The 15,079-nt window shown below is 37.9% G+C and overlaps 1 protein-coding gene across 2 annotated transcripts in view; it reads right to left on the bottom strand.

Annotated features, from left to right (window-relative positions):
• RPS6KA2 (ribosomal protein S6 kinase A2) overlaps positions 1-6,040 on the bottom strand; it is a 2,145,504-nt gene extending 2,139,464 nt beyond the window's left edge. For both annotated transcript variants that reach the window (XM_044069491.1, XM_044069485.1), the window contains exon 1: positions 5,634-6,040. In XM_044069491.1, the coding sequence (XP_043925426.1) occupies positions 5,634-5,732 (99 nt within the window). In that variant the 5' untranslated portion in view covers positions 5,733-6,040. The remainder of the gene's footprint in view (positions 1-5,633) is intronic.
• Positions 6,041-15,079: the final 9,039 nt, after the last annotated feature.

The following is a 15,079-nucleotide window of genomic DNA, read 5'->3' on the forward strand; positions in this document are numbered from 1 at the left end:
CTACATACTCTCCACCAAACAGCACACATCCTGGGCTGGTAGGAGCACAGTGGCTTCTCAGTGGACTTATATGGGTAAGGAAATCCGGAGGCGTGTTCAGTGACTTAACCCATACCTTTGAAATGGCAAACCACCCAATTCTGCATCTCCATCTTTGAGACATTGGGATAAGTCTTGATGCCACTGCATGATTATAAGGCTTTCTATCCAGCTATTCATTCCAGGTAAGAATAAGACCTAGTCTTTCCAGTGGTTCTTTCACTCACTCTGGAGTCCCTCTCAAGCCTCTGCTCTAGCACCTATTGTGTTCTCACTATTCATCACCAGAGACTGACCCCTGTTTCCCACAACTTCTTTATGCAGATGATATGGTCATCTATAGGCCAGATCCCTCACATCATACAATTAAAATAACTTAAAAAGGACCATCTTCAGCTATAACACTGGCTAAACACCAACAAAATACTGCTCAATGCCAAAATAAACAAATAAATAAATAAATAACTAAGCAAGCAAAGGCCAAGTTATTCTGCATCCATAAAAGATTATCCATCTCCTCCCAACTCTTTCATATCACTGACTACGATACAGTCCCACTGAAACCAGCACCTGCACCTGCTTTAAATACTTGTTGATCTGGCTAGATCCATCACTAAACTCCCACAAGTACACAAAAATTTGAGGGTCAGGATCATCAGTCCACTCTTCTGGGCCAACAAAGTATCTCAGTTCCTCTCACATCCACCAAGGGCTGCTATAGGAAGAGGTATTCTCATTGTTCTACACGAGTATAGTCTCTCATTGTTTGCATGTCATAAACACTGCCACCCTTCGTATCTTCTCCAATAAAATATGTTGATTAATATCTAATCCACCATGGAATAACCACCACTGACTCACTCCTTCAAAGGCTAAGTGGTCTCCCGTACAGGCCAGGTCATATCTATTTATTGGTTTCTTACTGTTCAAAATACGCAAACTTGACACCCTCTTCACGCTCTCTTCCAAACGTTTTTCTGTCACTCAAACCTATAACCTAGGAAATTAAGCTAGAGACAGTCCTTTCCTACAACTCCCTTCTCTCAGGCTGCACTCTACCAGCCATTCTTTCTCTGTACTGGCCCAGAACTATGGCAGCCTCTTTCTCTTGATTTAACTGAGCTCACAAACTACTCCCTGTTGAGGCCACAGTACTTACTAAAACAGATTGAATGCAACTCCCCATCTAAAGGACATGTCACCTAAACCAGTATCTGCAGCTGTGTGGTACTATTACACATACCTGATCCACTCAGTTATTCATAAAGTGTGATTTGGCTTACCACACCAGTGGTGTAACTCTACTACTTATAATATTGTCTCCGCTTTCATTTTGCTGGTCTCTTTTAGCTTTCTTAGCCCAGCTATTACTGCCATATCTCCAATAATTCTACTCTGCTTATTTTAACTCTCGTCTCCCTTTTCTGTTATACATGTGTTACTGCACACGTTTGGTTTGTTAGAGCTTCTGTTTATGCACTGTCAATATTTTGTTTACTCTTAAATGTAAACCATGGTTGTTTGCATACTGGGCGTCCTTTGTTATGTTATGATTTAACCATGACTGTTCCTGTAATTGGTAATTGTTTGGTCAATGTTCTACCCCAGTAAACAAATTTAAATAAATAAGTAAAAAAATAAATGCATAAATAAAAATAAACATAACTGAGTCATTGACAAAGACATAATATTTACCGATAATGTAATGTGAATTTGTCATCTAAAACCATGCAGAGTAAATATACTGTAAGGCAGTAAACATAGCTGTGGACATCTTTGCTCAAGAATTAGGGACAAAGCCAAAATTAATGGTGGGACACTTTTTAAAATATTACTCTAATTCACCTTGAACGTTAGTAGAATGACAACTGCTGTATCAACATAGCACTTATGAATAGAAATGAGTATGAAGCTCTAATGTTAGGTATTACTGACCTAACTACAACCCACTGTGATATAACAGAAATTCTAAATTTTTACAAGAGGCAGGCCAAATTCAGGGACATTTTTTTGAAAAATCAGGGACAGATGAGAACTATGGAGTAAAAATAAGCCTGCCTGAAACTTATACAACTGCTCTCTTGTTCCTTCTGCTGACTTGTAAGGATTTCATTATAAATTCATTAATATTTTACTCAGGAACTCCTCCTTCCAATGTGTTAATTATTGACTGGTGACTAAAAATGAAGGGAAACATTGTACTTGATCTAATTAGTATTTTATTTTATGAACATACTTGCATTTGAAAAAGATACAGATTTGCATTGTTAAAATGACGTAGTCAGCTTCAGAGACATAACACAAAGAACAACACAGGTCAGAAATAAATAAATATGTTTAATTAGATATGAAATTGCAGAGAATAAATAATATTTTCTAAATTGTGTTAAATGAGACTAATATTCGAAAGACTTACTGAAAAAATTAAAGAGGGTAATTGTATTTATGACTATTCAAGCTCAGAATATCATAATGTGTCATGTCCAACAGTTGTGAATATCAGCAACTTTGAAAACTTTGCTTATTCTGTTGTTTCTACAGGCATATCACATTCTCAGACAACAGGCCGACAGTCCAATGTGTAGTTCTACACAGATCTACTGTTTACGATTCAGTTTAAGAAAAGCAATACAAGATGATGAAGGATGATGGTCACTCATACTTCATTTATAATTATATATATATTTTATACAGACAATGATATAAATATACATACATACATACATACCTATAGAAATAGACATAGGTACAGAGAGATACATATTTTATATATATATATATATATATATATATATATATATATATATATAGCTGTATAGATGTACATGGATAGATAATGTGCACACAAACCCATACACATACACACACATTCGTTTGCATTAAACATGCAGATGCAAATATGTATATATGTACAAAATGTTCTCCTATGGGCTCCAACAAAAGATTGTTATACATGAGCTTTGCTTTGTAAATTCTGCAGACACAAATAAGTAAGGAGATGTGATATGACTATATATTTTTCATTGTATCAGTTACTAATCTCATAGCAGATAATTACTTATTTGCATTTATTTACTGGGAATGTCCAACTGAGCTATGCAAGACCCGTTTTCAGCAGAGGCTCAGGGAAAAAACTCCATACAAAATAGAAAATAGGATACAAAATAGACTGAACATAACACAACTGGGATGTACACAAATTAATAAAAGCTGACGTGGTAGTATTCAATTTTAGACCGAGAAATACAAAAACATCAATTTAATAACTAAGACATTGTAGCAAAATAATAGTTATAGAGTAAGAGAAATAAAGAGAAAATAAGTAAGATATGCAGATTCAGTATATGAGTAGGGAACTGGTTAAAACAATAGGCAAAGATGAAGTGATAAAGTGCTACTGGCTTTGTGTAAGTTACAATAGCTTCTGCAAGCGTCAGTCCTGCCAGACAAATAATGAAGATAGGCCTGTTAGCAATTTAAATTAAATTTAATTAGGATGCAGAAGACATGTATAGCGTTTAGAAAAAAAGAAGCGAAGCTTAATGAATTTGACACATCTCTCAGGCCAATGTGCTGTAGCCCCAGAAGGTACCTATGTATACCACTTGGGAATGAACAAGTCATTTAAGTCCCCATTACCAATTCTTCTTCCCTGGCAATAAGTCTTGCATAGCCTCTAAATGGAATGCCAGCAAACTGACCTGATTTTAAATGGAGTTACCATACTGATTTTAATACAACTGACAGTCAGGGGGTAAGGCACAAATGTCATTAACAATAGTAGTAAATAGACTGGTAATAATGTATGTATCCAACTAACTGTAGCAACTGACAACAGGCACCAAAAGTTAAAGAAAGGCTGAAACTCTTTGGATCTGTGAGCACAAAAGATTTGGGCTGATGATGACAGCTGTGACCTGTTTAGGGAGCTGCACATGAAAAAAATGAGAAGAGAGATTATCTGCAGTTTCTGTGACCAAGCCCCATCTTCTGCTTGCAAACTAATAACTGTACTGCTCTGTTTCCCTACATCTTATCAGTATCGAAGCTATGAAATTCTTTCCATCTCCACATTTAGTGTGCATATTCTAATAATTCAGGCTACATGTAGTGATGTAATCAGATGTAGGCCACACCATGCTCTTAAAATGCTCACCATGTTGTATGTGTCAGGGAAAGGCCATAAAGAAGGGTGTGGCACTAGCTGCCCCCCACCATACATATACCTGAGGTCACATGTAAAGCAGAAGGTGCTGGTAACTGCCTTCATCTGCTTCTTTCTGCAAAGGATGGATTATGACACTGCACTAGTGAAAAAGTGACCAAACTTCGAGTGTGCTCAAACTGTAAAAATAATGGTTACGGTGTTAGGAAGAGACACTACCTTTGATATTCACTGAAGAGTAAACAGAATGGTCCAGTTTGTCAGTAAAGTACATGCATAACATTTTACAGAATCCCAAATTCAGGTTTATAGCAGATCAACCATAGTCATTTAAATAACTTGGTTGAAGACATCAGAACTTCATAAAAAGTTCTGGCAAACAGATACCTTCTCAGAAAGTCAAACAAAACCTCTCAAATGCTGCATTGCTACTTTATGGCACATGGGTTTCATTTGCTTTTATCTTTTTATAAAATAATTTTACTCTAATTCTTTTTTGCATGATTGCCATCTGGAACTAGTGATAACACAATTTGTGTTCCTTTACTTAGCAGCTATATGCATTTAGTGATAACACAATTTGTGTTCCTTTACTTAGCAGCTATATGCATTTAGTGATAACACAATTTGTGTTCCTTTACTTAGCAGCTATATGCATTTGTTTTGTCTTCAGGTGCACATTGTGGGGTCAGAGAGGGGGTGATGTTGCTGAGAAATTCGCTTACTGGACTCATAACTGAGACAGGTACAAAGGAAGAGCAGTGTGATTAGAAAGGCCCAAGCTACTCACACATGTCTACTGCAACGCTTAAACTTCTTATGGGAAACCTCACACATGCACACCATACTGCAGCCTAAATGCTAACAATTTACAAGGGGAACAGATGTTCTTCCTACACCTTCAATATCTGTATTTATACCTCATTAAATCTGCATTCACTCACATTTCTACTTTAAACAGCAACAGAAAAAAAGGACATATGCATGCAGTCAAAATATAGTATCTTCTGAGACAACCAGGGAAAAAGAAATAAGCAAGAATCCTACCACGTGGAATACTGTCAAAATGAATTTGCTTTTTACCATAAGAATGGTGTATAAGACTGACATAAAAGATACGAAGGAATGCATGCATTATTAAAGCAAAGACATTTCTCCTCTGATTCTTGTATAAAATGCAGCTATATTGGAGCAGAGATACAAAACTAAATGGCGTGGAAACGTGTTTCAAGGACTACGTAAAATAAAGGGAAAACAAATCATAGATTACAGTTCTCACTGCCACACTTAAAAGTTTATACCTCTCTTAACACCTGGCTGGAATGTTTGCAGAACAACATGCAGTGCGGACCCCACAGCATTTTAAATGGTACATAAAGGCTGCTTATCAAACCTCTAATACTTTGGAAAGGTGTACTAAAGCAAGTACCTCAAATCTACTGATGCTGGAGCTCTTTGAGCGAGATTTCTTACGCAGGTAAACTGAGAAGAATCTCCGTACAGTAAACTTCCTCATGTTCGTATCCATCACTTTAGGAGGTCACAGTTCCCAATAAGAAGGAAAAGCAGTAGCCAAAGCCATTGGAAAAAAGACAAACTCTCAGAAGTCAGCCAGCAGATCCACTAAGGGGCAACTGCAGCAAACTAAACGTAAGTGCCCCTGCACATCCATCCATGGTCTTTGTTCTAAGTATACCAGTGCGATGCTGCCGCGGAGAAAGCCATCGCAGCTCGATTGCTCTATTTATGGTTTACTGTAAGCAGTGCGCTCTCAGTCATTCTGCCTTCCTACACTGTTTACACTACAGAGCTGTGAGCTGAGCTCTCCGTCTCAGCCCCGCCCTTCCTTTGCCTGAAGTCTGGCTACACCCAGTCAGACCCAGCTTTTATTAGGCACACGCGCAAACACACACGCGCACACAGCACGACCGCTTCAGCAGCCGAGAGCTTCTTATCCCAGCCCCAGCAGGTACACTGTAAATTAAATGGATTTGCTCTATATATCCCCCTTCCCACACATACACATAGACCTACACAGGCATGTTTCTAGGATACATGTTCCAATGTGCATACCTTTAGATTTGCAGACGGCGTTTTGTTACTATAGGCACACATCTGCAAACATGCTACTGTATTGCTTTTTGCTTCTCCTGAGAGAAATGCTATTATTATGTGTCATTTGGTCTGAGTGCATGGGTTTGCCACACAATTCTGTTCTTTTCTGCAAACAACGCATTTACAAAAGCTCACTCAGTTATAGAAGAGAAGCATGTCTCTGACATTGTTTGCAGAACCAGATCACACTTAGAAGCATACTAGATGCATAGGTTTGCATTTTTTATCAGTTTGGTTCTGTAATAAAGAAGGGCTAAATAATTAATTTGCTAACACACTGTACAGTGAATGTTAAAATAGATTTCAGAAACCTTTACTTTGCATATGCATACCAGCAATAAACAAATGTTAAATAATGTATTTATTTATTTGACATTTTTTAACCATCTTGGTTGAACTAAGCAAAAGAGCCCATTTCAGTGGAGACCCGAGGAGAAAAGCTCCAGTACAATAAAAGCAATTATGAATGTACATTTAAGATAAAATAAATAATCAGTAATAGGCTGGCGACATGAAGGAAACAAAGTAAGTTGTCACATAGATAGCATGGCAGGTAAAATGCAATACAAAAAATGAAACATAACTTGAGACATATCGTTACATAGCAAGGAAGAAATACAAAAATTGAAAACATAAATTTTTGCATGGATTGTAGCAGAGAATGGAACATAATAAATTGTAGTACAGGTTGATATTTCACATATTTGAGTGAAGTAGAGATACCCCACAGTAGAGAATTCATGAGAGTTAGAGCTATAAAAAAATTGCATTAGAAGGAAGTGTGTGTGTGTGAAGGTCAAATTTTAATTGTTCATCAATTATAGTACCAAGGAGCTTTGTGTAGAATTCTAATTTCATGATTGTGTTATTGAGTGATGAAATGGTAAAGGTGGATTTGTGGTGAGAGACAGATTTTGGAAAGAAGGGAAGACGTTTGGTTTTGTTTGGATTTAAGATGAGCTGGTTTTCCGTAAGCCATCTTTCAACAGAAAGGAATGAGTTTTGGGTAAGTGTGTGAAGTTGACAGATATTGTCAGAGGAGGAGATAAGAGTGAAGTCATCTGCATATTGAATAAGAGAGGAGTGGCCGTAGGATGTATGTAGGTTGTTAATAAAAATGTTGAATAGTAGCGGTCCAAGAATGGAGCCCTGGGGGACTCCTGTTTGACTGGGTAGAAAGGGGGAGCAGGAGGTGTGCTATCTGATGGACTGTTGCCTGTTGGTAAGGTATCTGGAGGAACATTTAAAGGTGGCGGGTGACAGGCTGAGATATGATAGTTTTGTTAGAAGCTTAGAGTGAGATACCGTATCTAAGGCTTTTGAGAGGTCTAGGAACAGACAAGAGACACATTGGCTGTTGTCTCTAGCTTCAGCAACAGTATGAGTAAAACATATAAGGGCAGTAGCAATGTTTGGTTAGGCTGAAAGTCATGTTGGGTAGGTGTCAGAAGGTTTTCTTGGATTAGAAAATTGAGAAGCTGTGTGTATACATTTTTTGAGGATTTTTGAAAGTGGTGAAAGGATAGGTATGTGTCTGAAATTGAAAAGGTCAGTGGAGTTTCCTCCTTTGTGTAGAAGTATAGAATAGAATGGTTTCAGGTGTCATGAACTATGGATTCTTGAACTGATCTATTTATTAGTATAGAAATTGGATAGGCTATTGAGTCTACAGAGAGCTTTAGAAAAAGGGGGGTAAATTATCAGTAGAGGGAGAACATGGTTTTAGTTTATGCTGGAGTGAATTTAGGCAGTGGAGACTGGTTTAAGTGAAAAGGGAGTTTTGTTGGTATTTGGAAGGGGAGGGGTAGGGAGATAGGTGTTATGGTCTAGCGTGTTTGTTTGTGGATAGAGTCGATAAATTGGCAGTTGAGGATGGTGGCGGTATCTTGTGCTGTGTTGTTTGGATAGTGGTTTGAGGTTATATGACTTCCTGGGTGATGAATTTTGTTGATGGTGCTCCAACAGTTTTTGGGATTTGAGTAGCGGTTAGTTGGGGCTTTAATGTATAATTTTTTCTTGTCATTGTTAATTTTTTTTTTTTTTGGGGGGCAGTTTCTGAGTTGTTTGTAGTTTTGAAAGTATGTAGGGGATTTGTTTTTTAGCCAGGATTTGCAAGCACTATCTATCTCTTTTATGCATACAGTAGAGAGTGTCTTTTGCAAGCCAGGAGGCATAGTTTGATTATATCCTAATTTTCCTTAGGGGTGCTAGGGAGTTGAGAATATCTAGAAAGATGTGGTTCAATTTAAGTACTGCATCCTTAAGGAGATGGTGACAGAGTCAGGACCAGTTGATGGATTAGAGTCTGTTATTAAATGTAACATAATTAAAACTGGAGAGTTTGTGGCAGTCTTTGTATAAATGAGACCTGTACAGTTGGAGAGAGTGTCTTTGGATGTGGTTGGACAGATGGTCACTTATGGTATCGAGTAGAGTACAGGGGTTGTGATAGAGATTTGAATCAGTTGTGAGGATCCAGTCAAGGATAGAGCTGTTATTAGAGTTTTTATTTAAATGTGTGGGGGTTGTAATTAGTTGATTGAAACCATGAAGATTTATTCTGAGGTTTGGTGAGTCTGTGCTAAGCATTTTCCAGGCTATATTTACATCACCGAGGATGACAGGGTATATTGTATGAAATCCATGATGGTATGTGTTCAAGGATGGGGATGTTTTTACCTGGTGGGATATAAATGGAAGCAACAGCAAATTTTTATGCCACTTTAAATGACAGTTTAGTATTAACAGTGCTGCATGGTGAAAGTTATGGAGAGGAGTAGATAGGGGGAGAGGTTACGTTGTTCAGAATTAGAGAATCAGTTTATAAACACATTTTTCATTTTTCCTTGCAGATAAACAAACCATAAAGAAAAGAAACAGAGAACTTCAGATAGTTTCTCTTTTCAAGCTGCCTTTAATGGCTATTCATTCTATAGTTTAAATACTAAATTGCAAGCTGTAGTTGGCAAATAGAAATTATAAATGGATTATATCAGTAATATACTATGTAATTTAATAGTAACAGCCCTGAGAAACTCTAAACTGCATGCTGTGTAGGAAGATGCATATCAGTCACATAAATTATCTGTTAGAATTTTCTACCAGGTTGTTGGAGTCTTTTAGTCATAAAATTATTTTGAGAATTTTTCCTGGAAACTGCTTTACATGACCCCCCCCCCCTGAACAGAAAGCAGACCCATTCAAAGCAGTGCATAGGTATATGGTCAGTAAGCATTTTTTTTTTTTGTCAAAATTTAGATTGAACCCATAAAATGTAATTAATGAGTGAAGTGTCTGATTTGTCATCTGAATTTCTTCTTTCAATAGCATGTGGACAAGGAAAACAGAAAACAAAATGTGAAATAAAAATGTATGCATATTTTGGTTTGATGGGAACTCCAAGTCTGTTAATGCAGTTCTATCATAATAAGCACGCACGTAGAACTGATACTGTCCATCAGGTTTATTCTAGCACTGCTTATCACTGAGATGCTGCTACATCTTCTTTCTGTCTTGTTAGATGTCAGCTACATTCCCCTTTAGGATAACTGCATCTCCCATACTGCACCAGTACTAACACCAAACAATATGGCACTGACATGTTTTTTCAGCTCCTTCATACAGTCTGTGCCAAAACTAGTAGCATTCTATCAGGGATAAAGACAAAGCTGCATGAAATCTGCTGCACTCATTTAAAATACATGTAGTTTGCAGATTTGGTGACATTTATGATTTTCTTTAGATCATCCTGCTCTCAGGCTTGTTCCTAATGTTTGTCTGTACTCATACAAGGTTGGTAAGGCCTGAAACTCCTTACCTGTATCCATCAGGTCTATACCCTCCCTCCCATCATTCAAAACCAATCCGAAAGACTTCCCAGCTGAAATCTGGCTCTGTTCTTGGTTAAAACCATAATAAACTATACCCATAAATCTGAACAAGCACATTTTCCTTTCTTATACCTCCTTACTATCCCTTTTTTTCATTTACTTCCTTATTGCTATCTAATTCTGTTCCCTGTTTTTCTCTCCAATTATACCATTAACCTGTTTTCCCCTCACTTCATACTGCAATTCCTGTTTGTATTAGACTAATTTACCTTTAATTTCTCTACAAACTGCCTGAAATTTCTGTAACTATTAAATGATTGCCATATACCTTGTACTGATTCTTAACCAATGTTTTTATATAACATCTAATTTGTTATAATTATTTAAACTGTAGATGTTTTTGTTTTATTTTTGAATACTGTATAATTATTTTTCTCAAAATCTTTTGTATTAATTTGGAATCTTTCTGCCTGCGCCTCTGCTGAAAATGGGCTTCTACCCAATCAGACTTTCCCAGTAATCAAACTTCAATAGATAAATAAACAAACAAAACAATAATTATGCATGGAATAGAGCACTTTAACAAGGGTGTGCAAACCATCAGCAATTGTTCTGCGGAATGCACCAAGGATAATGCCAGGCAGTAGATAGCAATGTTCTGGTACTTACAGATAGTGCCAAGCAATCCTGCTACAGGGCTATAGCATAGTAATTTATTCTGAAAATAATGTCACTGCTGGTTACAACACATGGCACCAGTGCGCACCAATGTGACTTTCCCTTACTGTTTGTCTTTCTTCCTATCTCATCCCTGTATCTTCATCTCATATGTAACAAGTTGAAAACTGTAGGCAACAACGGATAAATCATGGAAAGTACTAAAGAAGATGTGTGTTTACATAAACACCTTGGACAGTAACACTACAAAGAGTTGTTGTTGTTTGTCTTTCGGCTTTTCCCGGTTAGGGGTCACCACAGCGGAACTCCAGTCTGCTAATGATTGGCAGTAGATTTTCACGAACGTCGAGGTGCCAGCTCAATGTCCAACCTTCAATAAAGGCACACCCATTTACGCATGTCTTTCGAATGCCACCCAACCGCGGGGAGGACATGCAGACTTCACACAGAAGGCACTCCCCGCACTCCACCCGAGAATCGAACGGGAGATCCTCTTGCTGTGAGGCAACAACGCTACTGCTGTACCACCATGGCATAGTAACACTACAAAGACTATGAAGCTGAAAAAGTGCTATCTCCAGCAAGATGGTAATAGCAAGAATAAAGAGTTAAAGCTACCTGGACAAAGTACAGATAATTTAGTTACGATTCTGTCACTGATGTTCACACATATTGAAATGTATTCAAACTAATCATTCAAGGAGGAAAACTGTCTCATTTCTTGTCTCTGTAATACAAGAACCATTTTGCTACCAGATTATTTAGGTGAGAGGAATAACTCAGAGAGAGAGAGCGTGTGTGTGCTCGCTGCCCAGTGGAATGAACATTGGCTCGAGATGATTGTCACTGAGGAAGTCACACCTTGAACTCGTGGAAAAATGGGAAAAAGGGGTTGTGGATAGACAGGTAGATACAATTAAAGAAATGCTTTATTTAGGTTATTTATAATTGGATATATTGGGACAGATAGAACAGGATATAAGCACTGCACGAGTCCACATGGGTGGGATATCAGAAATAAAGAAGGAAAGCTCATTCCAGACTTCTGCATGGCAAATGGCTTGATGCTGGCCAACACATGGTTGAGTGGGAAAAGACAATCACTTCATGAGTGACCAAAATGCACCTCAGGTAGACTTCCTCCTTATAAGGAAAGGGCTTTGGTGTAGAATCAGTGATTGCAAAGTCATCCCTAGTGAATCAGATGGCCCATAACATAAACCACTTGACACAATCAGTTGCAAGCAGTGGTCACAGGAGGCTCTGAGCTCAACAGAGACTAGACTGAAAACCTGGAAGTTGACTGGAGAGAAGTCATAAGAGTTTAAGGAAATACTCAGGGGTCTAACACCTCAGAAGGAAGAGGAACTAGGTGGAGGTGAAGCAAAATGTTAGTGCCTCAAAATAAGATGTGTGAGGACTTTAGAACAGGTATGTGGTTGAGCCAGGTGGTGAAATAAGGTCCTTAAGGAAAGCTGGTGGTGGAATGCAGAAGTCCAGGAAATCATCAAAAGAAAAAGGAGTGCAGGAAAAAGTGGGAGATAGAAAGGACAGACAAGGCTAATAAGAAGTACTGTTTTGGCTAACACAAAGCCTAAGATAGCAGTTGCAGTAGTGAATAAGACGGCATCAGAGGAACTCTGAGTTTATGGAAAATTACTTAGTAGATGACATAAAGAAACTCTATCCGATTGGAAGGTAAAGACAAATGATAAATAAGATAGTCATCAGACACCATTCATAAGGGATGCCAGCAACAACCTGCTCATCAGTTTACAGGCAAAAGACGGATGGAAGGAGTACTTCCAGCAGCTTCTGAATGAAAAGAAAAAAGCAAAGAAGCTTTATTGCATAGGACATGGCCTGTGATGAAAAAGAAGAGGAGCCCACCCTAGAAGAAGTAAGACGGTCACTAACGAAAATGAAGTCAGAGAAAGCAGCAGGCTCAGATGAGATCACTGCAGATATGATCAAGATGTTGGGTGAGTAAGGGGAAAAATGGCTCTCGAGGGTACTTATTGCAATTGAAGAGGAAGACATATGTCTAAATGACTGGAAAATAAGCATACTAAGGCCACTGTATAGTGGCAAAAAGGACATTCACAACTTCAGGCAATATGGAGGTATCAATGTCCTGTCACACTGCGTGACATTTCCGGAGATGGTGATTGATAAAAGAAGACATGGAGAAGTAGAAAGTAAGCAGGTGGTTTTCAGATCAGGTTGCAGCAGACTTGATCTATTCATTGCAGTGAGACACATAGATGAGTAGAGCTAGAGGTGAGGAAAGAGTCAAATTGGGTATTCCTAAACTTGGAGAATTGGGCAGTCCTGCAATGGTTTGAAGTCGCAGAAACATTGATAAAGTTAGTGCAGGCTATGTAGAAGGACCCTTGACACAAGTACAAACAGTGTTCAGACTCAAAGAAGAGTTACCGGTGGGAGTGGGTATTCATTAGAGTTCAGCTCTGAGCCCACTGCTGGTGATGAACTTCATTAGCAAACAGGTTGGATGGGACAGATCAACAAAGCTGTTGTATGTAGGCAATGTGACATTATAGGCAGACTCTGAGCAAGAATTTCAGCCAAATATATGGCAATGGAATGCCAAACAGAAGGCACATGAGATGAAACTGAGTACAGATAAGGCAGTTGTAATGGCAGTAAATAGGCAAAATCAGAAAGAGCTGAGAATTGAGATAGAAAGGAAGTAGGACAACAGTTTAACAGCTTCTAGTATCTGGTAGGGTGTTTTAAGGAGAAGGGAAGTCTGAATGATGAGGTCATCATTGAATCAAAGAGGCTTCAGCCAAATGGCAGAGAGTGTCAAGGGTAGTGTGTGATTGAAAAATGCCAAAGAAGCTAAAAGGTAAGTTGCACAAAACAGGTATGTACTATAATACTGCATGGCACAGAAACCTGGGCAATGAAGGCAGAGGAAGCTAGACGTGATGGTGATGAAGTGCCTGAAACAGGTGGAAGAATGCAACACCATTGGACAGCTGAAGAAATGAGGAAATTAAAGTAGAAAACCAAGTAGCTCCAATTTCAGAGAATGTCAAAGAGAACAGATTATGGGGGTTCAGGCACATGTGCAGGAAAGCAGAAGACAATTTGGTGAAGAAGATTTGCGACAGACAGGAAAAAGGAAAGATTAAAAGAGGGCATCCAGCAAAGAGATGGATAGAGCATATGAGAGAAAGCATATGACAGTCAGGCATGGCTGCTGAAAAGGTAAGAGAGTGACATTAAATCAAGAGAGATGGTAACATATGATGTGACGACTCAAGCCTATGCAGGAAATGAGAAAGAGGCAGTTGATGATGATGAAGATTATAAAACTGACTATCTAAATGAGAAAGTTCAAAAAAGAAAAAAAAATCTGTTTAGTTATTATTATTATTATTACTATTATTATTATCCTGCATTAGGTTTCACCAATTGAATCCTATTTTAATCTTTAGGTTTATAGGTAGTTACCAGATAGGTAGTCAAGCAGACTATTAAGGACATTAACCTTGTTTCGTAAAAACCCCAAAGCACTGACTAGCTATGTAACCTGCTCAGAGTTACACACTAGGCAAAAGAAAGCTATGAGTATCAAACAAGGCATCACAAGCAACACCTTGTTAACAGCTCATAACTTCAATGGACTGCATTAACTGCCAGACTTCAGACTTTCCCCAATACTCACATTATTAACTTTCTCAGGACTGCTCAAGTTCCATAAATGAAGTCATAAGCCATTTGTTCTGACATCTGGACCTATTACTAACTGTTAGTTGTATGACGCAAAATGTCTAAATGCTCAGATCTTATACATTATTGCTTTAACTAATATGTATTAAACTATTATACAGGAAAAAAAAGCAAATCTGTTTTAGTTTCCTTTCCCTTATTATTATGTTCTTTGTATCAATTTAAACAAATGTTTATTCTTTAGGTTCATAGATAGTTATAAGGTGGGCAGTCAGGAAGCTATCTATGCCAGTTTCCCCAAAAATCTCAGAGTTTCAGTTTACTACGCTAGCTACCAGACATCATACTCCCCAACATTCATAATTCTAGCTTCTCAAGACTGTTTAACTTTCATATTCTATAATAGTACAATGGTAGATATTATAGTCACTTTGCATTAATAACGTCTGAATGTGCAATGTATATATAATATTGCTTTAACTAATATGAGTTAACAATACTGTGCAGCTAATAAAATACTGAGTTCAATACATGTTATTAAAATGTAGAACTT

The sequence above is a fragment of the Protopterus annectens genome, chromosome 1.part0 (assembly GCF_019279795.1).
Source record: "Protopterus annectens isolate FY-2018-M chromosome 1.part0, PAN1.0, whole genome shotgun sequence".
NCBI lineage: Eukaryota > Metazoa > Chordata > Ceratodontiformes > Protopteridae > Protopterus > Protopterus annectens.